This window comes from Anser brachyrhynchus, assembly GCF_964034855.1.
Source record: "Anser brachyrhynchus genome assembly, chromosome: 30".
Taxonomy (NCBI): Eukaryota; Metazoa; Chordata; class Aves; order Anseriformes; family Anatidae; genus Anser; species Anser brachyrhynchus.
In genome coordinates, this window is record NC_137723.1 from 839,740 (window position 1) to 861,256 (window position 21,517).

General features: G+C 55.5%; 4 protein-coding genes across 4 annotated transcripts in view; 2 read left to right on the plus strand and 2 right to left on the minus strand.

Moving 5' to 3' along the window:
* Positions 1–5,564, plus strand: part of LOC308184283 (butyrophilin subfamily 1 member A1-like) — a 16,628-nt gene extending 11,064 nt beyond the window's left edge. The window contains exons 6-15 of the mRNA XM_080571298.1: positions 1,834–1,855; positions 1,971–1,991; positions 2,090–2,110; positions 2,221–2,241; positions 2,467–2,487; positions 2,986–3,006; positions 3,525–3,545; positions 3,650–3,670; positions 3,829–3,861; positions 4,039–5,564. Of these exons, the coding sequence (XP_080427424.1) occupies positions 1,834–1,855; positions 1,971–1,991; positions 2,090–2,110; positions 2,221–2,241; positions 2,467–2,487; positions 2,986–3,006; positions 3,525–3,545; positions 3,650–3,670; positions 3,829–3,861; positions 4,039–4,577 (741 nt within the window). The 3' untranslated portion in view covers positions 4,578–5,564. The remainder of the gene's footprint in view (positions 1–1,833; positions 1,856–1,970; positions 1,992–2,089; positions 2,111–2,220; positions 2,242–2,466; positions 2,488–2,985; positions 3,007–3,524; positions 3,546–3,649; positions 3,671–3,828; positions 3,862–4,038) is intronic.
* Positions 5,565–5,687: 123 nt separating this feature from the next.
* Positions 5,688–20,828, minus strand: LOC308184293 (HLA class II histocompatibility antigen, DM beta chain-like). Its single transcript, XM_080571337.1, has 5 exons — positions 20,537–20,828; positions 19,543–19,827; positions 19,341–19,460; positions 19,229–19,264; positions 5,688–5,795 (listed from the first exon to the last, which is right to left on the minus strand). Exons 1-5 carry the CDS (start codon positions 20,799–20,801, stop codon positions 5,785–5,787), a joined length of 717 nt encoding a protein of 238 aa, XP_080427463.1. The 5' UTR covers positions 20,802–20,828; the 3' UTR covers positions 5,688–5,784.
* LOC308184282 (endogenous retrovirus group K member 8 Gag polyprotein-like) lies at positions 7,473–13,338 on the minus strand. Its single transcript, XM_080571297.1, has 2 exons — positions 13,038–13,338; positions 7,473–12,905 (listed from the first exon to the last, which is right to left on the minus strand). The coding sequence occupies exons 1-2, from the start codon at positions 13,308–13,310 to the stop codon at positions 11,322–11,324; spliced, it is 1,857 nt and encodes a 618-aa protein (XP_080427423.1). The 5' UTR covers positions 13,311–13,338; the 3' UTR covers positions 7,473–11,321.
* On the plus strand, positions 13,513–18,238 carry LOC308184211 (butyrophilin subfamily 1 member A1-like). Its single transcript, XM_080571069.1, has 9 exons — positions 13,513–13,646; positions 14,117–14,458; positions 15,085–15,366; positions 15,496–15,657; positions 16,601–16,621; positions 16,721–16,741; positions 16,857–16,877; positions 17,025–17,210; positions 17,388–18,238. The coding sequence occupies exons 1-9, from the start codon at positions 13,547–13,549 to the stop codon at positions 17,924–17,926; spliced, it is 1,674 nt and encodes a 557-aa protein (XP_080427195.1). The 5' UTR covers positions 13,513–13,546; the 3' UTR covers positions 17,927–18,238.
* Positions 20,829–21,517: the final 689 nt, after the last annotated feature.

A 21,517-nucleotide genomic window follows, 5' to 3' on the forward strand; every position in this document is an offset into this window, starting at 1 on the left:
CACAGGCTGCTGAGCAGCTCCTTCAGCTGTGTCAGCAATGGGACCAAACACCACACAGGGAGAATCGCAGAGTCCTCTGAGCTGCCGGATGTCTGCTTTACTTTTGCTTTGTGTGCTGGGGGAGACATGAGACATTGTCTGGAAGTCTTGGGGCTTCTTGAACCAGCACGACTTGGTGCCGAGACGCTGCCTGGAGGCACTAAAGCTTGGCACCTGGGTTTTCAGGGCAATTTGGGGCTACTGGCATTGTGCAGCCCTGCCCTCTGGTTCCGGCATCAGCCGGGGTGGTTTGGGGTGAGGGTAGGTGAATGGAGCACCTGGTACAATAGCCCCTGGGGCCGTGGCTGTGCTGGGCTGTGTCTGGCATGGGAGCAGATGGGGTCTTTGACTTGGAACTGAATCCCTCCCCAAGTCAAGACCCAGCTGCAGGCTCTTCCCCCAGCCACAGGCACTGACCCCCACCTCTCCCTGGGGGGCTACGAGGCCGGAGGCGTCCGGGTGCTGTGTCGATCGGCCGGCTGGTACCCGCTGCCGCAGCTGCTGTGGAGGAATGCTCGTGGGCAGCATCTGCCCTCAGTCTCCCAGACACATTCCCAGGACCAGGAGGGGCTCTTTGAAATTGAAGGTGCCATCATCGTGACCGGGAGCGTGGAGGGGCCCTTGTCCTGCGTGGTCAGGAGCAGCCGCCTCCAGCAGGAGCGGGAATCGTCCCTGCACATCACAGGTACAAATAGCACAGCCAGGGTGAGGTGTTCCTGGCCCCTGCACTTGTCCTGAGCTGGAAGAAGTCTGGGTCTTGCTTTTCCACCCATGGGCATGGAAATGCACCCCTTTTCCTTGTGCCTTTTCTCAGCTCCCTTCTTCCACAATGCCCAGCCCTGGATGGTGGCTCTGGCTCTGGTCCTCGTGCTTTTGGCTGTGTCCATTGGCCTCGGTGTTTATCTCTTTCGAAAGAAAGGTAAGCTGGCAGCGCAGGGATGGAGCAGAGGGAGGTGTTCTGCAGGGACCCGCGTGGGTCTGGAGCGGGGCTGAGCCCTGGCCCAGGGAGGTGCGTAGGAGGAGGAAGGGAATGTTCTCCTGGGGATCCCAAAGGCCTTAGGATCCTCTTGGGCCTCTCCCTTGGGCAACGAAGGCAGGGGAGAAGGCAAGGGGCCTTGGGTGGGAGGCCAGGGAGCATGGCTGCAGCGTGGGGCTGGTGGGAAGGCCCAGACCCCCTGCACATGTTCCCACCGAGCAACCAAGCTGCTCTGCTGACCTCCTGTTCCTCCGCCTTTGCTTTTCAGCGGTACAGAGCCGAGAGCTGGGTGAGTCCTTGCAGTCCCTGCCCCCAGCCCCCTGGGGAAGTGGCCTCCCTTTGGGAGGGACTGGACTGGGTGGGCTGTGGGGGCTTGTGTGCTGGTGGCTCGGGGGTGCTGGAGGAGCAGCTGGAGCTTGATGGGGGAGTGGGGAGTGCTGGGGCTGGGGCTGCCCTGCGCACAGGACACGGCCGGGATGGCTGAAAGGAACGGGGATCAAGGTGGGGACGGGGAGCGAGCTGCGGGGCTGCCCTACTCTGTACTTGCAGGACAGGGACGTCCTCCACCCGTCCCCATTCACTTCCACCTGTGTTTTGGTGGCACGGTGCAGAGAGCTGCACAAGTGTCTGTCCTTACTGCTCCACGTGCATAAGCCTTGCTCAAAGCTGGGTCTTGCTCCCTGTTAGTCTGGTCCCTCCCAGTCTGGGTGTAAGTTGGTCATTTTCCACTTTAAACCCTTCGTGGTCTTCAAATGGGATCAGCCCTGAGATGAAAAGCTGTAACCTCTGATCACTCATGCTTTTGTTTTCCTTTTCCAGTGAATAGAGATGCAAAGCTGGGTAAGTCTCCTTCCCCAAAGAGAAAGCATTTGGTGTCTTCTCAGAGGAGTAGCCATGGGATAAGAAGCTGCCCCTCTGAACATGCATTACTTTTCTCTTTCTTTTTCTTTTACAGAGGAACAACCTGCAGAGATCGGTGAGTCTCCATCCCCAAACCCAAAGAATTTGGGGTCCAGACATGGGATGAGAATTTTTCCCCTCTGATCATGGATTCCTTACGTTTTTCTTTCCCAGAGGAAAAAGATGCAAGACTGGGTGAGTCTCCCACCCTAATCCGAAGGAATTGAGGCCCTTGGCTTTGCAGCAGCCATTTGATGAGAATCTGTCCTTCCTCCTCATGCACTACTATTCTCTTTCTTTTCCAGCGGAACTGGCTGCCAAAGTGGGTGAGTGTCCCTGAGCTTGGGCATGGTGCAAGAGAGCTGCACAAGTGTCTGTCCTTACTGTTCCACTTACAAGAGCATTGTACAAAGCTGGGCCACAATGACTATTTGTTTGGTCCCACCTCGGAGCAAGGCAGTATTTTCCCAGTCATGGGCTGCGTTCACGGTCTACCATGAGCTGAGCAACATTCCCCTCTGATCATGCATTACTTTTGCTTTCCTTTTCAGAGGAACAATCTGCAGAGCTGGGTGAGTGTCCCCGTGCTTGGGCCTCAGGGCAACACCAAGGCGATGTGCAGGGGAGGGTGGGCACCTGGGACAGAGCAGCCCAGGGCTGGCCCCTCACCCTGACGGGGGAGTGGGGACTGCTGGGGCTGGGGCTGCCCTGGGCACGGGACACGGCCGGGATGGCTGAAAGGAACGGGGATCAAGGTGGGGACGGGGAGTGAGCTGCGGGGCTGCCCCGCTCTGCACTGACGCTTCTGGGACAGGGACATCCTCCACCCGTCCCCATTCACTTCCACTTGTGTTTTGGTGGCACGGTGCAGAGAGTTGCACAAGTGTCTGTCCTTACTGCTCCATGTGCACGAGCCTTGCTCAAAGCTGGTTCTAGCTGACTGTTAGTCAGGTCTCTCACAATCTGGGTGCAAGTTGGCCATTTCCCACTCGTGATATGTGTTCAAAGTCTAGCCATGGGCTGAGCAGCTCTTCCTTCTGATCACACATTGTTTTTGCTTTCCTTTTCAGAGAAACAAGCTGCAGAGCTGGGTAAGTGTCCCTGTGCTTGGGCCCCAGGGAACAACAAGGCGATGTGCAGGGGAGGGTGGGCAGCTGGGACAGTGAAGCCCAGGGCTGGCCCCTCACCCTGACAGAGGAGTGGGAGTGCTGGGGCTGGGGCTGCCCTGGGCACGGGACACGGCCGGGATGGCTGAAAGGAATGGGGATCAAGGTGGGGACGGGGAGCGAGCTGCGGGGCTGCCCCGCTCTGCACTGACGCTTCTGGGACAGGGACGTCCTCCACCCATCCCCATTCGCTTCCACTTGTGTTTTGGTGGCACGGTGCAGAGAGCTGCACAAGAGTCCGTCCTTACTGCTCCACGTGCACAAGCCTTGCTCAAAGCTGGGTCTTGCTCCCTGTTAGTCCGGACCCTCCCAGTCTGAGAGAAAGACTGTCTGTGCCCACTCACCAGGGCAAAGAAATTTGGGGTCTAGCCATGGAATTAGCCATGGAATTTGAAGCACTCCTCTTTGCAGAAACATGCATTTCTTTTCCTTTCCTTTTCCAGTGAGAAAAGATGCAAAGATGGGTAAGACTCCATAAACCCAAACACTTGGCATCTTTCCATGGCAGCAGCTATGGGCTGAGAAGCTCCCCCTCTCATCATGCCTTGCTTTTCACTTCCTCTTCCAGTGGAACAAGCTGCAGAGCTGGGTGAGTGTCCCCATTCTTGGGTTGTATGATGATGCCAAGGCAATGTGCAGGGGAGGGTGGGCAGCTGCGACAGAGCAGCCCAGGGCTGGACCCTCATCCTGCCCACACCCACTGGGCACCGGCCATGGGCTGTGACCAGCTCTCCCCTCTCCTTCCAGCATGGAGAAGGTGTCTTCTGCCTCAAAATAGAGGTAGGTGTGCACTGGGTTGCCCTCTGCGGTGCTTCTCCTGCCCTTGCTGGGGCATGTTCAGGAGCCAAGAGGTGCCCCATCTCCTGCCCCGTGGGGCAGCTCCTGGCCCCGAGCTGGAGAAAGCCTGCCCAGGGCTGAGCTCTGCCCCCGATGGCCTGGCTCCTTCTGTCCCTGCAGTGAAGGTGACCCTGGATGCAGACACAGCTCATCCCATGCTTGTCCTGTCTCAAGACCAAACGAGTGTGAGACGTGAAACTGAATGGCAGCAGGTTCCTGACACACCAGAGAGATTTGACACTTGTTGCTGCGTGCTGGGCCGTGAGGAGTTCAGAGAGGGGAGGCACTTTTGGGAGGTGGAGGGAGAGGGGGAGTGGCTAAAGTTTTCTTGGTGGGCTGTGGGGGTGGCCAGGGCATCTGTGAAGAGGAAGGGGGAGATCGACACGAGCCCTGGAGAAGGGATCTGGGCTGTGGAGTACTATTATGAACATCTCAAGTCTCTCACATCTCCTCCCACTCACTTGTCCCTCTCCCCTGTCCCTACGAGGATCTGGGTCTGTCTGGACTGTACCCAGCAGCAGGTGTCTTTTATCAACGCTGACAACGGGGTCGAGATCTTCACTTTCACAGCAGCCTCCTTCAATGGGGAGAGCATCCACCCCTGGTTCCTCTTGAAGAAACGGGGAATTCAGCTGTGCCTGAGGGACAGCACCCTGTAGACCCTGTCCCCAGCTCTGACGGGCTCCTGCTCTTCTCCAGCCACTCCTGCATCACCTCTTCTTGGTCCTGCAGGAGCAGCACAGGAATGAGGGGCAGTGGGGGCTGCCCCATATTCCTCCCTGCTGCTGGAGGAGGGCTTGGATGCTGCATGCAGGGGCCAGGCCCCTTGCAGACCCTGGGCTCTGCCCTGCACACGGCTCCTGTGCTGGGGCACAAGCCTTGCTGGCACCCGCGGGTCTCACCCTGCCTCTGAGCCCCAGCGGGCAGCACAGGGGCTGCAGCAGCTCTCCACGCTCCTCTCCCTTCTGCTTGCACTGCTTGCAGACCCCCAGTGCAAGGGATGTGGTCACCGTGTGCTGCCGGCCATTGCAGGCCACCTTTGCCTCCTAGTTTGGGGTTGATCTGTGCTATGTGCATGGTGCTGAGCATAAGTAGTCTGTGGGGGCTCTTTGTTCCCTCCTCTGGAGCACATCAAGGCATAGCAGCAGCAGCACTGTGGCAAATAAAGTTTTGCACGGGACAATGGAGTCTGGCAGTGGCATTTCCTGGGTGCTTTCTGTCCTCAGGCTTTGGTGCCTGGGAAGGTGTCTTGCAGCAGACCGTCTCCTCAGTGCCTGAGCCTCCCCTGTGACAGCTCCACGTCGTTCCCTCAGGCCCTGTCGCTGGCCCCAGAGAGCACAGACCGGCGCCTGCCCCTCTGCTCCCCTCATCAGGAAGCTGTGGGCCACCGCAAGGCCTCCCCTGTGTCTCCTCTGCTCTGGGCTCAACAAGCCAAGCGCCTTCAGCCGCTCCTCACACCCCTTGCCCTGCAGAGCCTCAGCCATCCTCGTAGCCCTCCCTTGAAGGCTCTCGCACAGTTTCACGCCCTTCATCTGCTGTGGTGCCCACAGCTGCACGCAGTGCTCGAGTGCTCACAGCAGGCCGAGCAGAGCGGGACGATCCCTTCCCTCGGCCGGCCAGCAGTGCCGTGCCTGAGGCACCCCAGGGCATGCTTGGCCCTTTGGGGTCCCATGCCATGTCCCCCACCCACCCGCTCCACTTGGTGGGACACCATAGGAACCCCATGAGCCTCTGCCCTGTCCCCAGAATGCTGCAGAGATGCCAGCAGGGCTTGTGGAGCATCTTTATTCTCAGCACCGCGGCATCAGGTCTGAGATGGGGCCATCCGGGAGCCACAGGTGATAGGAGGTGTCTGTCTAGTGGTCCTCAGATGCTGCCTGGGGAAGGGGGACACACACAGGGCGAGAGATGGGGTGATTCGGCCCTCATCAATGGGGACAGGGATGGGGACACCGTTACCTGCAGGGTAGTTGTCTCCAGGGAGGGGAGTGTAACCTGCTGGGGGGAGAAGAAGAGTGAGCAGAATCCTTGTCACCCTTGACCATGTCCCCCAAGAAGCATTTGGACTGTGCTCTTATTCATATGGTCTGAATTTTTGGGTAGACCTGTGTGGTGCCAGCAGTTGGACTCACTGATCCTTGTGGGTCCCTTCCAACTCGGGATATTCTATGATTCTATGACCCCACACTGGAGCAGGGGAAGAGAGTGACCGTGAAGGAGCAGCAGAGACGAAGTGCTATAGACTGACTGCAAACCCCATTGTCCCGTTCCCCTGCGCCGCTTGGGGAGAGGAGGTGGAAGAGGGTGGGGGTGGATGAGGGGAAGATATCTCTGATTTGTTTTCTTTGTTTCTCACTTTTCTGGCTTCTTAGTAATAGCTAGTAAATTCCTTTAATCTTCCTATGGTTAGTCAGTTTGCCCATGATGATAATTATTGTGTGATCTCCTGGTCCTTATTTCAATCCTTGAACCCTTTTCATTGCATTTTCTCCCCTTTTCCCTTTGAGGAGGGGGAGTGAGAGAGCGGTTGTAGTGAAGTTCAGCTACCCACCTGAGTAAAACCAGCACACATGATGACAGCAGCCAGTTCTCTTAGTACTCTGGGATGAATCCCATCAGGCCCTATAGTCTTGTATGTATCCATCTGGAGCAGCAAATTCGGGGTTTGTTGGGAGTTTATCGTTCCTGCAGTCACTGTCCTCCAGTTCAGGGCACCTGGGGTCCCACAGCCCAGCATCAGTGTTGAAGACAAAGGCAAAGAAAGCATTAAACATCCCTGTGAAGTCGATGACCCTGTTTGGGCATCCCCATCCAGTAGCAGACCAATGTTTTCTCTCATCCTACTTTTGCTGTTAAGATAGTTTAAAAAATAATCCATTTTATTGCCCCTCACAGTACTGTCCAGCTTCAACTCAAATTGTGCTTTGGCCATACAAATTTTCTCCCTACAAAGGCAAACAGTACCTCTGTAGTCCTTCCACATTGCCTGACCTCACTTCCAGCAAACAGAAACTTTCCTTATCCACGTAAGCTCTAGAAGAAGGTCCCTGCCCATCTGAGCCAACCTTCTGCCACGGCTGCTTTACTGGAGCCCGGAGCAGGGCTGGCTCTTTGCCTTCAGCACCCTGGGCAAAGGGTGGCAGCTCCAGGCTCAGCACACAGCTGTGCCCCATTCCCTGCAGCCTCCAATCCCGCTCAGCTCTTCACTGTCATCTCTTCACATTGTCCCATTGCTCACTGATTCCTCCTTAGATGGGTGGAGATGAACAAGTTTAGGCGCTGGCTTTCCCTGGAGGTCTGGAGAGGCCCCTGCTGGTGACAAGCCCCTTGTGCTTGCTGAAGGCCGTGGACTGGGCACCCAGCTGCCATGGGATGGTGGTGCCAGCCCTGCAGAGCTCCCCAGACATTGGCCCAGGGGCAGAGCACCTCCAGGAGGTTTATTGCAGCCAGGAAGTGGGCAAACGTTGGGGAAGTTGGGCGTAGCCTTGTGCTTTCTGCAGCTCTGCTGGCTGCCGTGAGGGACCTTGAAGGGAATGACGACACGGACTCCAAGATAGTCGAGAAATGGAGACCCTTTATTGTCCCGATGCCAGATCTTATATAGCTTTTCTGAGCCCCTACATGCACTGCACGTGGCTGGCAAACATAGTTGCAGACTTCTGATTGGTGCATTCCTTTTGATCACACATAGCCCTCTATAGGCCCGTCCGAGCCTAACAACTCCTTCTTATTGGTTCCCACTTTCTGTTATTCTAGCCTGGTTAGCACTCTATGCCTTAGTGCACCGCCGTATCAATCAGCTCCAGTTTGTCACTGAAAGGGTCACCCATAATTCCCCCTTTTTTTGTTTCTACAAGCCAAATTGTGCGCAATGAACATTTAATCATTTTTTGCAAACATTGCAACTGGCATGGTATAACTATTATAACTGCAACAAATGCGATAAACAAAATAATCATTATCTTTTACCAACTCCGTTAGCCACCCGGTTATTCCTAATCCCTTTAGCCAAGACTCCAATCCCAGTGAGCTTGTTGTTAGCTTATCAGACAACTCATTCAGTTTTTTAAGCTGTTGAAATATCGTCTGGGCTGGATTGAGACCCATGCGGTGCCAAAACTGCAGAGGTGGAGGAGGGCAGTGGTCCCAACCAAGGCCGCACGCCACGGGCTGGCACCCATCGTGGTCCTTGTCCCGTGGAGACACAAGCATACCCTCGCCCCCAAGTTATTAGCTAGTATGGTCCTTCCCACCCCCCGGTATCCAAGTTTCGCATCATAACCATCGCTTTCCCTGTTTTAACTGATGTTAGTCCTGATTCCATTATTTTAAAATGCTTAATAAGGGGTGGTACATCTTCGTGTTGAAAAGGTAGCGTTAAATGATTCATAACATAGATTACCTTAGCTAACCTATTCTGTGGTGTCTCTTGGGTCTCCCCCTGTTTTTGTTTTGCTAGCAGGTCCTTTATTGTGCGGTGTACTCGTTCTACTATGTCTTGTTCTGTGGGTGAGTGTGGGATGCCTGTCTTGTGTGTGATACCCCAAGTGTGGAAAAATGCCGTTGTAGAGTGGCTGACATATGCAGGGCCATTATCTGTTTTTCTTTCTTTTGGGATGCCAAGGGCGGCAAAGGCGGCACGAAAATGTGCTTGGACATGGTGGCTAGTCTCGCCTGCCATAGCCGTGGCCCAGATTGCATGTGAAAAGGTGTCTATGGATACGTGAACATATTTTAACCTTCCAAATTCGGGAATGTGAGTAACGTCGGTTTGCCAAATCTGGAGGGAGGAGAGGCCCCTAGGATTGACGGTAGTCAGTGGGCCTGTCTGCTGTTGACAATCTGAGCAGGTTTGGACTATGAGTTTTGCCTCTCCTATAGGGATGGCAAATTGTCTGGACAATACTTTCGCTGCCTGGTGAAAGAACTGGTGTGACAAACGAGCCTGAGATAGTGTATTTGGTACCGGGACTTGCAATGTTATGTTAGCTAGATGATCGGCTCGGGCATTCCCCTCTGTAAGGAAACCTGGTAAGGTGGTATGACTCCTAATATGAATTATGCAGTATGGATGGGTACATTGCTCAACAAGGAATAGCAATTCCTTGAATTTTGCAAATAGTGCTTCATTCTGAATGTGCCTGATTTGAGATCGTTCAATTCCTTGTACCATTCCTACCGCATATTGTGAATCTGACACAATATTCACTGGAACCTGATGCCATTGTTTAAATGCCAATATTATTGCATGCAATTCTACTATTTGTGGGGAGCCTTGAATGTTTTCCAGTATGTGATTCCACTGGCCCCCTTGTTCCCATGTAACTACAGCTTTTCCCGTTCGCCCTGACCCATCAGTGAATACAGTTTGTCCTTGGACAGGGTGCCATCTATATAGGGGTTTAACCTCAAGTTGAACATTATTATAAAAGGTGAACATTTTGTGAGAAGGGAGGTGTTTATCTAATTGACCATCAAAGCCCGAAAGGGCTGCTTGCAGCTCAATGCTATTCTGGAGGCACCAGTCGAGGTAGTCCTTAACTATCGGGATAACAATGCTTTTTGGTTCCTCTCCAGCTATCTCTATGATACGTTCTCTGCCCTTCTTAATTAAGGCTGCAAACATTTCAATGCGAGTCGCGAATGTCTTAGTAGGTTGATGAGGTAAGAACACCCATTCCAGTAACAATAGTGGATTCGCTGCGGCTGGATCCCATTGCGCGATGATAGCTAAAGGTTGCGGATTCTGGTTGCATATGTAGAGCTGAATGGGTAAGTTTTCCACGCGTCGTTGGCATTGTTGGGCTGAAATTTTTTCCTCAACGTTGCTTAAAGCTATTCTGGCCCTATTAGTCATGTTTCGGGGTGCATTAATGTCCGTGTCCCCCTTCAAAAGTTCAAACAATGGTGCTGAGGTTTGATTATCAATGCCGCAGAGCGTTCGTATCCAACTTATATTTCCTATAAGCTGCTGGACATCATTCAGCGTGCGGATTTCCGTTGTAATGGCTACATTTTGGGGTTGAATACTCTGTTGTAATATCTTCCAGCCTAAATATTTCCAAGGTGCTTCCATCTGGATTTTTTCTGGCGCAATTTGTAACCCTCTTTTTTGCAACTCCTGCTGTAGAACAGGCATCACTTCTTGCTCTAAGCTCTTGGATGGGCTGGAGAGCAATATATCATCCGTATAGTGATAACTGTAGACATGAGGAAATTGCCTTCACACAGGGCGCAAAGCTTCTGCAATGTATGTCTGGCATATAGTTGGGGAATTTTTCATCCCTTGGGGTAGTACAGTCCAGTGATATCTGTCTATGGGCTCACTCCTGTTGATTTTTGGGACTGAAAAGGCAAATCGGGGAGCATCTTCAGAGTGAAGTGGTATAGTAAAAAAACAATCCTTCAAGTCAATAATTAGTATATTCCAATTTCGAGGGAGCACAGTAGGGGAAGGCAATCCGGGCTGGAGAGCTCCCATGTCTTCCATGACGTTGTTTATCTGGCACAGGTCATGGAGCAGTCACCATTTCCCATTTTTCTTTTTGATCACAAATATTGGTGAGTTCCAAGGACTAGTTGTGGGAGTGATATGTCCTAATTTCAATTGCTCTTTAATAAGTTCTTGGAGCACAGCGACCTTTTCCGCTGGAAGTGGCCATTGATCCACCCACACTGGCTTCTCAGTTTTCCAGGTGAGTTTCATGAGTGGTCACTCGTCAATGGGCGCTATCGAAAATTTTCCGGAGAGCTCAGGATGAAATTGCCCTGCCCCATCACATCTCTCCCCAGGAGGCTGACAGGTATTGGGGCAGCATATGGCCGAACGTGGTATGCCGAACCTTCGTGAGTTTTAATGGTAAGCATATATTTACTTTGGCAAGTATTGGAAACACCACCCACCCCCATGAGGCCTTTTGCAGTTGAATCCAACGGCCATCCGCTGGGCCAGTCCTTTAGGGCTGTTACTGTTACATCTGCCCCTGTATCCATTAACACCATGACTAGGGCATTTGGGGGGTCAGCGGTCGGGTGATGTAGTGTCAGGGTCAATATAGGTCTTTTGGTGGCAATGGTCGAGGCCCAGAAGACTGACGGGGATCCTGTTGACCCAAAACCCCTGTCACATCACTCGTACTGTTCTGCTTGGGGAACCGTTGCTTTAAATAATATTAACTGGGCAATTCTGGTATCCTTTGGCACAAGCACTGGTGGCGAGGGAGTCCACGCCATGGCTTGGATGACCCCTTCATAATCAGCATCAATAACTCCAGGCAGTACAAAAAGTCCTGTCAAGGTGGTGCTTGAGCGCCCCAACAGGAGCGCGCTATATCCTTTACCTATTGGTCCCTTAATGTTCAGCATTATTTTGCGCACCCGAGTGTCTCAAAGGGTGCAGTCCTCTACTGTGGAGACATCCAAACCGGCGCCTCCTCGGGTTTTGGCAGTGAGGGAATCCACAGTGATATATTTGGCGAGGCCACTGGAGCGGTGCTCTGCTGTTGTTGTGATCCGGCTGTCATCATTACTCGAGGCGAGTCCCATGAGGGCGGCCTGCCCACCATCGAGGACTGAGGCACTTGTGTCATCGCGCGGCCCTGCCCCACGCTCCGCCTCCCGTTTCCCCATCGCGATTGCATGGACAGACCTTCTGTGTTATATCTCGAGCGACACTGGCTAGCCCAGTGCCGCCCTTTTCCACATCGGGGACAAGCAGAGGGGGGAGCAGGGTTACTGCGGCCTCCCCCCATGCCCCGCTGGGAGCATTCGACAGCAAGGTGTCCTGTAGCTTGGCAGCGGAAACAACGTTTACCCACGATTTGAAGCGCTGCCGCAAAGGCTCCAGCTAAGGTGGCAGTGTGGTGCTCCACTGATCCAACTCGGTTACATGCCTCTATCATCTGCACTAACATAGTATTAACTGGTAATGCTTGGAGTATCTTTTTACAGTCGGTGTTTGCGTTTTCTACAGCCAATTTTAATATCAATGCCTCTCTTGCCTCGCGATTGTCAACCTGTTTATCTACAGCGTCCCGTAATCTATCGATAAATTGCATGTACAGTTCGCTTACTTGTTGTTTAATACTCGTAAATGAGGGTTCAACTTTTCCTACTTCCGGTAATTTCAACATTGCCTGGAGAGCCAGAGACACAGACTGTCGCAAGATGGCATCATTGAGCCTAGCCTGCAATCTCGTGTCCAGCAATGGCTCAGTCCCCATTAGTTGTGGGATCCCGGCTCCCATAAGAGGGCCACCAGGCTGTCTCTCCAGATTTTGTAAGGCGGCCGTTTCGCAGCCTTCTTTCCGCTTTTGTTCCCACAGCAACTTTTGTGTTGGGGTTAAAATCATTGCGGCAATCTGGCGACAGTCGTAGGGCACTAACAATTGACCAGTCATGACGTTCTCTAACAACGACTGTGTAAACGGTGCGTGCAACCCGTACGTAGTCACCGTCTTTCGTAATTCTTTAATTAAATCCCATTGAAAAGCATGATACTCATTTGGACCGTTGGCACGCACTTCTACCGGGAAAGCCATTCCTATTGGGTCCCCGTCATTTAATGCTTCCCGGCGTACCTGCTCCCATCGCTCCTGTGGATCAAAAATTCGAACTCCCAGGGAGGCATTGTTAAGGTGGGGCAATGTGGGAGCCGAGGGGGCTCGCGGAGTAGGGCTAAACAGTGCTGGTTCGCGACCCTCTTCTTGATCGTCCCCCACGTCTATTAAATTGTCCTGCTCTGGTGGCTCATCAGACTCCGATCCCGGAGCTGCTATCAGGATCGCCCGCTCGGTGGCGCTCTGTACCTTCTTTTCCGCCTGCCACGCTCTTAAAGTCTCCGTTACCAGGCCCCACGTGGTCATAACCTCAGCGGCGGTCGCATCCCCGCTTGATGCTGCCTCCCACACATTCTCCCCCGCTTGTTCCCAAGTCTCTACATCGAATATAGCTGAGGCCGTCGAGGGGACCCCTTGTTTCTGCAAAAGCTTTAATAGTAGCTTTATCTTAAATGGGTCGTATTTTACACCCCTTTTTGTTAACAATTGCGTTAATAATGTTACTATTGCTTCTTCTTCTCCTGAGAGATTGGCTCCCCTTGTGAATGCCCAGCCGCTCACCTGTCCTTCAGGCGATGTCCCGGGGTTGAAGCTGCAGTCCAGCTGCAAGCTTGATTCGTTCGGCTGGGCTCCCTCCGGACGCTCCTGCAGCGTTGCTCTACCCCTTATCACGTCGGGGTCACTATTTGAAGGGAATGACGACACGGACTCCAAGATAGCTGAGAAATTGACACCCTTTATTGTCCCGATGCCAGATCTTATATAGCTTTTCTGAACCCCTACATGCACTGCAAGTGGCTGGCAAACATAGTTGCAGACTTCTGATTGGTGCATTCCTTTTGATCACGCGTAGCCCTCTGTAGGCCCGTCCGAGCCTAACAACTCCTTATTGGTTCCCACTTTCTGTTATTCTAGCCTGGTTAGCGCTCTATGCCTTAGTGCACCGCCGTATCAATCAGCTCCAGTTTGTCACCGAAAGGGTCACCCATAGGACCTCTCTCTTTTGGTCGGACTCCCTTGGAGAAGAACCCCTGGGGGGCCCCCTGCCCCCTGGGGGACCTCTCTCTCAGATGGGGCTCCCCTTGTGCTGCAGCCGCCCCAGCCTCACCAGCCATGCCAGGGGCCTCCTGACTTCCCTCTTCACTCTACTCTTCCTCTGGCTGGGCTCAGGTAGGATCCTGGGGGGCTGCTGGGGGCTCTCCCCTGTGGGCCTGGCAGACGTGCTGCTGTGGGGCAGGGGAGCGGCCATGGGACAGGGGGGAACCCGAGCCCACAGCTCGGCTCACGCTGGGTTTCACTTTTACTTTCCCCCTCTCTCTCTCTTTTTTTTTTCTTTTTTTTTTTTTTTCCATGCAATACACACCTTATATTAAGGCTTATATTAAATCTGCCTTATATTACTAGCCTTTTCTGTCCCTTCTTCACCTGCCCAAATGCTGCAGAGAGGGCTCCCATCCCAGCACACCTCCTTCTCCTGCACGTCCTCCCTCTTCCTCTCCAGTTTCCCCAGTGGTTTCCCATGGGACACGGGGGATGCAGCACGTATCAATTCTCGCACAGCTCACCCTTTGTCACTCACTGCCCCTAAATTTGCGATGGCAAAATCTCACCTCCTCTCTGTGCCCTTCTCCATTGCCCAGCCCAGCTCAGAGTGGTGGGACCAGACCATCCTCTCACTGCCACCGTGGGGCAGGATGTCGTGCTGCCCTGCCACTTGTCCCCTCGCAAGGATGCTCGCAGCTTGGAGGTCACGTGGATCCGGGATGATTTGTCTGAGACAGTGCACCACTACCGCAATGGAGAGGACCTGTACGGGGAGCAGATGGAGGCATATGTTGGGAGGACAGAGTTGGCCAGAGATGGTCTCTCTGCTGGAAGCCTGGACTTGCGAATCACGGGGCTGAGACCCTCGGATGATGGCCAGTACGTCTGCACTGTGGGAGATGCTTATAATGAAGCCATTGTGGAGCTGGAGGTGTCAGGTTAGTGGCTGAGGTGATGCTTCCAGGGGAGAGTTTATGTGTCCTTTTAATGTTTCAGCTCTTTCATAGCATGGAGCATGCCCATGGATGTGGAGGTAATATTTGGGGAGAGAGCTCCATGGATATTTTTGTCTGTTTTCCCTGGTGTCTTTGAAGACAATAATCATAATATTGTGAGGGCAGTGGGCACAGGCTGCTGAGCAGCACCTTCAGCTGTGTCAGCAATGGGACCAAACACCACAGGGAGAATCGCAGAGTCCTCTGAGCTGCCGGATGTCTGCTTTACTTTTGCTTTGTGTGCTGGGGGAGACCTGAGACGTTGTCTGGAAGTCTTGGGGCTTCTTGAACCAGAACAGTGTGGTGCCGAGACGCTGCCTGGAGGTGCTGAAGCTCAGCACCTGGGTTTTCAGTGTGATTTGGGGCCACTGGCATTGTGCAGCCCTGCTCTCTGGTTCTGGCACAAGCCGGGGTGGTTTGGGGTGAGGGTGGGTGCATGGAGCGCCCGGACCCTGAGCCCCTGGGGCCATGGCTGGGCTGGGCTGTGTCTGGCATGGGAGCAGATGGGGTCTTTGCCTTGAAATGAATCCCTCCCCAAGTCAAGCCCCAGCCGCGGGCTCTTTCCCCAGCCACAGGCGCTGACCCCCACCTCTCCCTGGCGGGCTACGAGGCCGGAGGTGTCCGGGTGCTGTGTCGATCGGCCGGCTGGTACCCGCTGCCGCAGCTGCTGTGGAGGGATGCTCGTGGGCAGCACCTGCCCTCGGTCTCCCAGACACATTCCCAGGACCAGGAGGGGCTCTTTGAAATCGAAGGCACCATCATCGTGACCGGGAGCGTGGAGGGGCCCTTGTCCTGCGTGGTCAGGAGCAGCCGCCTCCAGCAGGAGCGGGAATCGTCCCTGCACATCGCAGGTACAAATAGCGCAGCCAGGGTGAGGTGTTCCTGGCCCCTGCACTTGTCCTGAGCTGGAAGGAGTCTGGGTCTTGCTTTTCCACCCACTGGCACATAAATGAAGCCCTTTTCCTTGTGCCTTTTCTCAGCTCCCTTCTTCCACAATGCCCAGCCCTGGATGGTGGCTCTGGCTCTGGTCCTCGTGCTTTTGGCTGTGTCCATTGGCCTCGGTGTTTATCTCTTTCTAAAGAAAGGTAAGCTGGCAGTGCAGGGATGGAGCGGAGGGAGGTGTTCTGCAGGGACCCGCGTGGGTCTGGAGCGGGGCTGAGCCCTGGCCCAGGGAGGTGCGTAGGAGGAGGAAGGGAATGTTCTCCTGGGGATCCCAAAGGCCTTAGGATCCTCTTGGGCCTCTGCCTTGGGCAACGAAGGCAGGGGAGAAGGCAAGGGGCCTTGGGTGGGAGGCCAGGGAGCATGGGTGCAGCGTGGGGCTGGTGGGAAGGCCCAGACCCCCTGCAGATGTTCCCACCGAGCAACCAAGCTGCTCTGCTGACCTCCTGTTCCTCCGCCTTTGCTTTTCAGCGGCACAGAGCCGAGAGCTGGGTGAGTCCTTGCAGTCCCTGCCCCTAGCCCCTGGGGAAGTGGTGTCCCTTTGGGAGGGACTGGGCTGGGTGGGCTGTGGGGGCTTGTGTGCTCGTGGCTCGGGGGTGCTGGAGGAGCTGCTGGAGCCTGACAGGGGAGTGGGGAGTGCTGGGGCTGGGGCTGCCCTGGGCACGGGACACGGCTGGGATGGCTGAAAGGAACGGGGATCAAGGTGGAGACAGGGAGCGAGCTGCGAGGCTGCCCCGCTCTGCACTGACGCTTCCGGGACAGGGACGTCCCCCACCCGTCCCCATTCACTTCCACTTGTATTTTGGTGGCACGGTGCAGAGAGCTGCACAAATGTCTGTTCTTAATGGTACAAGTCTTGCAAAATGCTGGGCCTCGGTCCTTGTTGGTCTGGTCGCTACAAGTCTGGCAGCAAGGTGGTATGGGCGCATGCATGAGAGCAAAAAAATTTGGGGTCTAGCCATGGAAGCAGCAATGGGGTGAAAGTCTCTCCACTGACCATTCATTCCTTTTGCTTTTTATAGCAGCAAAAAAGGATGCAAAGCTGGGTAAGTCTCCTTCCACATAGAGAAGGCATTTGGTGTCTTCCCACAGGCATACTCTCCCTTCTGACCATACATTGCTTTTCTCTTTCTTTTTCTTTTCCAGTGAAACAAACTGCAGAGATAGGTGAGTGGCCATCCCTGACCTGAAAGAATTTGCTGCATAGACAATGGATGAGAAGTTTTTTCCCTCTGACCATGCATTCCTTATGCTTTTCTTTTCCAGAGGAAAAAGATGCAAGACTGGGTGGGTCTCTCTTCCCCCCCACAACTGAAGGAATTTGGGGTCTTTGGTTTGTAGCAGCCATTGGTGAGAAGCTGACTCCTCTCATTGATGCATTCCTTTTCTCTTTTATTTGTAGCCGAACAAGCTGCCGAGCTGGGTAAGTCTCACTCTCCAAAAGGAAAAAAGATAATAATAAGAAAAAAAAAGTGTCATAGTGAGAGGTATGGGATAAGAAACTGTGCCCTCTGATCATGTTTTTTTTTCTGTTTCATTTGTAGAGAAACAAGCTGCAGAGCTGGGTGAGTGTCCCAACACTTGGGCCCCAGCGAAACACCAAGACGATGTGCAGGGGAGGGTGGGCAGCTGGGACAGAGCAGCCCAGGGCTGGACCCTCACACTACCCACACTCACTGGGCACCACACGTGGGCTGTGACCAGCTCTCCCCTCTCATTCCAGCATGGAGAAGGTGTCTTCTGCCTCAAAATAGAGGTAGGTGTGCATTGGGTTGCCCTCTGCAGTGCTTCTCCTGCCCTTGCTGGGGCATGTTCAGGAGCCAAGAGGTGCCCCATCTCCTGCCCCGTGGGGCAGCTCCGGGCCCCGAGCTGGGGAAAGCCTGCCCAGGGCTGAGCTCTGCCCCTGATGGCCTGGCTCCTTCTGTCCCTGTAGTGAAGGTGACCCTGGATCCGCACACGGCTCATCCCCTGCTTGTCCTGTCTCAGGACCACATGAGTGTGAAATGGGAAAGTACATGGCAGCAGGTGCCTGACACGCCGGAGAGATTTGGCTGTTGGTGCTGCACGCTGGGCCGTGAGGAGTTCAGAGAGGGGAGGCACTGCTGGGAGGTGGAGGAGGAGGGGGAGAGGGGAAAGTATTCACGGTGGGCTGTGGGAGTGGCCAGGGCATCTGTGAAGAGGAAGAAATGGATCGACATGAGCCCCGAAGGAGGGATCTGGGCTGTGCAGTACAAAGAGGGGCAGCTCATGTCTCTCACATCTCCTCCCACCCCCTTGTCCCTGTCCCCTGTCCCCACGAGGATCTGGGTCTGTCTCGACTGTACCCAGCAGCAGGTGTCTTTTATCAGTGCTGACAACGGGGTGGAGATCTTCACTTTCACAGCAGCCTCCTTCAATGGGGAGAGCATCCGCCCCTGGTTCCTGTTGTGGTCACAGGGAATTCAGCTGTGCCTGAGGGACAGCACCTTGTAGACCCTGTCCCCAGCCCTGGGGGGCTCCTGCCCTTCTCCACCCACTCCTGCATCACCTCTCCTTGGTCCTGCAGGAGCAGCACAGAAATGAGGGGCAGTGGGGCCAGGGGCTGCCCCGTGTCCTTCCCTGCTGCTGGAGGAGGGCTGGGATGCTGCAAGCAGGGCCAGGCCCCTTGCAGACCCTGGGCTCTGCCCTGCACGCAGCTCCTGTGCTGGGGCACAAGCCTTGCTGGCACCCGCGGGTCTCACCCTGCCTCTGACCCCAGCGGGCAGCACAGGGGCTGCAGCAGCTCTCCACGCTCCTCTCCCCTCTGCTTGCACTGCTTGCAGACCCGCAGTGGAAGGGATGTGGTCACCGTGTGCTGCCGGCCATTGCAGGCCACCTTTGCCTCCTAGTTTGGGGTTGATCTTTGCTCTGTGCCTGGTGCTGAGCATGAGCAGCCTGTGGGGGCTCTTTGTTGCCTCCTCTGGAGCACATCAAGGCGCAGCAGCAGCAGGACTGCAGCAAATAAAGTTTTGTACAAGAAGATGGAGTCTGGCAGTGGCATTTCCTGGGTGCTTTCTGTCCTCAGGCTTTGGTGCCTGGGAAGGTGTCTTGCAGCAGACCGTCTCCTCAGTGCCTGAGCCTCCCCTGTGGCAGCTCCATGCCGTTCCCTCGGGCCCTGTCGCTGGCCCCAGAGAGCAGAGACCGGCGCCTGCCCCTCCGCTCCCCTCATCAGGAAGCTGTGGGCAGCCGCGAGGCCTCCCCTGCGTCTCCTCTGCTCTGGGCTCAACAAGCCAAGCGCCTTCAGCCGCTCCTCACACCCCTTGCCCTGCAGAGCCTTCTCCATCCTTGTGGCCCTCCCTTGGAGTCTCTCGCACAGTTTCATGCCCTTCGTCTGCTGTGGTGCCCACAGCTGCACGCAGTGCTCGAGTGCTCACAGCAGGCCGAGCAGAGCGGGACGATCCCTTCCCTCGGCTGGCCAGCAGTGCCGTGCCTGAGGCACCCCAGGGCATGCTTGGCCCTTTGGGGTCCCATGCCATGTCCCCCACCCACCCTCTCCACTTGGTGGGACACCGTGGGAGCCCCGTGAGCCTCTGCCCTGTCCCCAGAATGCTGCAGAGATGCCAGCAGGGCTTGTGGAGCATCTTTATTCTCAGTACCGCAGCATCGGGTCTGAGATGGGGCCATCCGGGAGCCACAGGTGCCAGGAGGTGTCTGTCTGGGGGTCCTCAGATGCTGCCTGGGGAAGGGGGACAGACAGGGCGAGAGATGGGGTGATTCGGCTCTCGCCAATGTGGACGGGGATGGGGACACCGTTACCTTTAGGGTAGTTTTCTCCAGGGAGGGGAGTGTAACCTGCAGGGGGGAGAAGAGGAGTGAGCAGAGTCCTCATCACCCTTGACCACGTCCCCAGCTCTCCCCGGCCACTCACCGGGGGCGGGAGGCCTGGCCCTGAAGCGGTAGACGCCGGCGAGAAATAAGCCAAGTCCCACCACCATCAGCACGGTGGCCACCGCCACCATTATCGTCACCTCCGGCAGCAGTCCGGGACCTGCGGGGACACGGCCGGGTGAGTGGCGGAGAGTGGGCAAGACCGCCGGCCTCCGGGTGCCGTCCTGCGCCTCTCCACTCACTCCAGTCCTCCAGGAGAGGCTCCTGCAGGCTGACGTGCTGCACCGAGCACGTGTAGGTGTCGCCTGCCACCGGGGCCACCATCAGGGACACCTGCGTCTGGTAGGTCCAGTCGCCGTTGGGGATGGCGGAGATGGGGTTGCAGCCGTCGGGCTCCAGGATGTCCCCGTTGCGCAGCCAGATGACAGTCACCTCGGGGGGGTAGAAGCCCCAGATGTGGCAGGTGAGGCGGACGGGCACACGGGCGTTCCCCGTCTCCGCGGGGATGATGCGGACTTGGGGCTGCGCTGGAGCAGGGACGGGGATGGGGTCAGTGGTGGGCGAGCCCCTTTTCCCTGCCCCGTGCAACGTCCCCATGCAATGTTCCGTGCAACGCTCCCGTGCAACGCCCTGTGCAAAGCTCAGCGCAACTTCCCCATGCTGCTTCCCCATGCAACGCCCTGTGCAAGCTCTAGGCATTGTCCCACGCGATGTCACGTGCGACATCCCCATGCGATGCCCACGAGATGCCCTGTGCAACGCCCCTGTGCCACACCCTGCAAGAGGCATTGCTCCGTGCAACATCCCCATGCAAAGTGCAATGCAGTGCGCTGTGCAGTGCTCCGTGCAACATCCCCCTGCAACGTCCTCATGCAGTGTGCTCTGCAGCACCCCCATGCAATGCCTGGTGCAACATCTCCTTGCAACATGCCCTACAACACCCCTGTGCAACAATCCCATACAACATACTCTGCAAAACCCCTGTGCAATGCCCCCACGCAATGCCACAATGCAACAGCTCCATGCAACATGCTCTGCAACTCCTCCGTGCAATGCCCTTTGCAACACTCCTCTGCTATCCTCCATGCAACGCCCCCATGCAATATGCTCTGCAACAGCCCCACGCAATGCCCCCATGCAACATGCTCTGCAACACTCCCACGCAACACCCCAGGCAATATTCTCCTGCAGCGCTTCCACACCACGGCCCCACGCCAAGCCCCCCCGGGGGCTCACTGCGCCGCAGCGCCATCCAGTCCCAGTAGCGCAGGGCCAGGTCGCTGCAGGCCTGGCGCCGGGCCTCGACGCGCTGCACCCAGGTGCTGTCGTTGTTGAGGTGGGCGGCGAGGTGGGTGGCCTGCAGCCGCAGCAGCCCCCAGTCGCAGGCGACGAAGCGCTGAGTGTCGGAGTCGTAGCACACCAGCTGGTTCTTGTTGAAGGCCAGGGTGAAGTCGAAACCCATCACGGAGCCTTTGGCCGCCAGCGGGCAGGAGCTGGCCATGTGTATCAGAAATGCGCCTTGCAGCAGACAGTCACCTTGGTGTTGGTCCTGGGAGTCAAAAGCCAGGAGGAACCTATGCTCCAGCTCCCCCTGCTTCTCGGTTCCCCGACTGTGCCCACAGGGGGCATCACGAGCTCTTGGAAGTCCTCCAAGCACAGGCAGCAGGTGGCCTCAGCCTCGAAGCTGTCCCTCAGGTCCTTGCAAGCCACCTCCATGCCCCAGCACACAGCCTGCTGCAGTCATGTTTCACTCCCCAGCACCCAAATTCTTCATGAGATGGACATGCAGGAGCCACGGGGCCACCCCAGATTCCCCCAGCCCTCAGCAATCAATAAAAAACCTGCACTCCCAGAAAACCAGTTCCACTTTATTACACCTCATTTTAAAGCAAGCATGGAAAAAGACAAACACTCTTGAGCCAAATTCATTGGGGTGTATTTTAAACATCGCAGCATTAAAATCAAGAGCAGACATGGTGGGGAAACTGGGGAAGGAAACGTGTCTTTGGAAGACACTGCATCCGATAGAAGCAGGTGATCCAAGCAGACCGAACCTCAGTGAGATGGAGCCTCCGTGGCTGCAGGACTCCTTTGGCCTCTTTGAAGGTTTCAGTATACGAAGGTGGGAAGCTAAGAAGGGGCTTGGAACCCAGCTACACAATGAGGAGACACAGATGCTCTCCTCCATCTGGTTCTCAAGGCATGAGCCAAGCTGAG

Excerpts from the sequence above, each read along its gene's own strand:
- LOC308184211 (XM_080571069.1), top strand. The coding sequence starts at position 13,547 with ATGGGGCTCCCCTTGTGCTGCAGCCGCCCCAGCCTCACCAGCCATGCC. Across the intron at positions 13,647-14,116 it reads CTTCCTCTGGCTGGGCTCAG|CCCAGCTCAGAGTGGTGGGA; the intron begins GTAGGATCCTGG and ends TCCATTGCCCAG. Across the intron at positions 14,459-15,084 it reads TGTGGAGCTGGAGGTGTCAG|CCACAGGCGCTGACCCCCAC; the intron begins GTTAGTGGCTGA and ends CTCTTTCCCCAG.
- LOC308184282 (XM_080571297.1), bottom strand. The coding sequence starts at position 13,310 with ATGCACCAATCAGAAGTCTGCAACTATGTTTGCCAGCCACTTGCAGTG. Across the intron at positions 12,906-13,037 it reads GGACATCGCCTGAAGGACAG|CTTTTGCAGAAACAAGGGGT; the intron begins GTGAGCGGCTGG and ends CTACTATTAAAG.
- LOC308184293 (XM_080571337.1), bottom strand. The coding sequence starts at position 20,801 with ATGGCCAGCTCCTGCCCGCTGGCGGCCAAAGGCTCCGTGATGGGTTTC. Across the intron at positions 19,828-20,536 it reads CTGGATGGCGCTGCGGCGCA|CGCAGCCCCAAGTCCGCATC; the intron begins GTGAGCCCCCGG and ends TCCCTGCTCCAG. Across the intron at positions 19,461-19,542 it reads GCCTCTCCTGGAGGACTGGA|GTCCCGGACTGCTGCCGGAG; the intron begins GTGAGTGGAGAG and ends GTGTCCCCGCAG.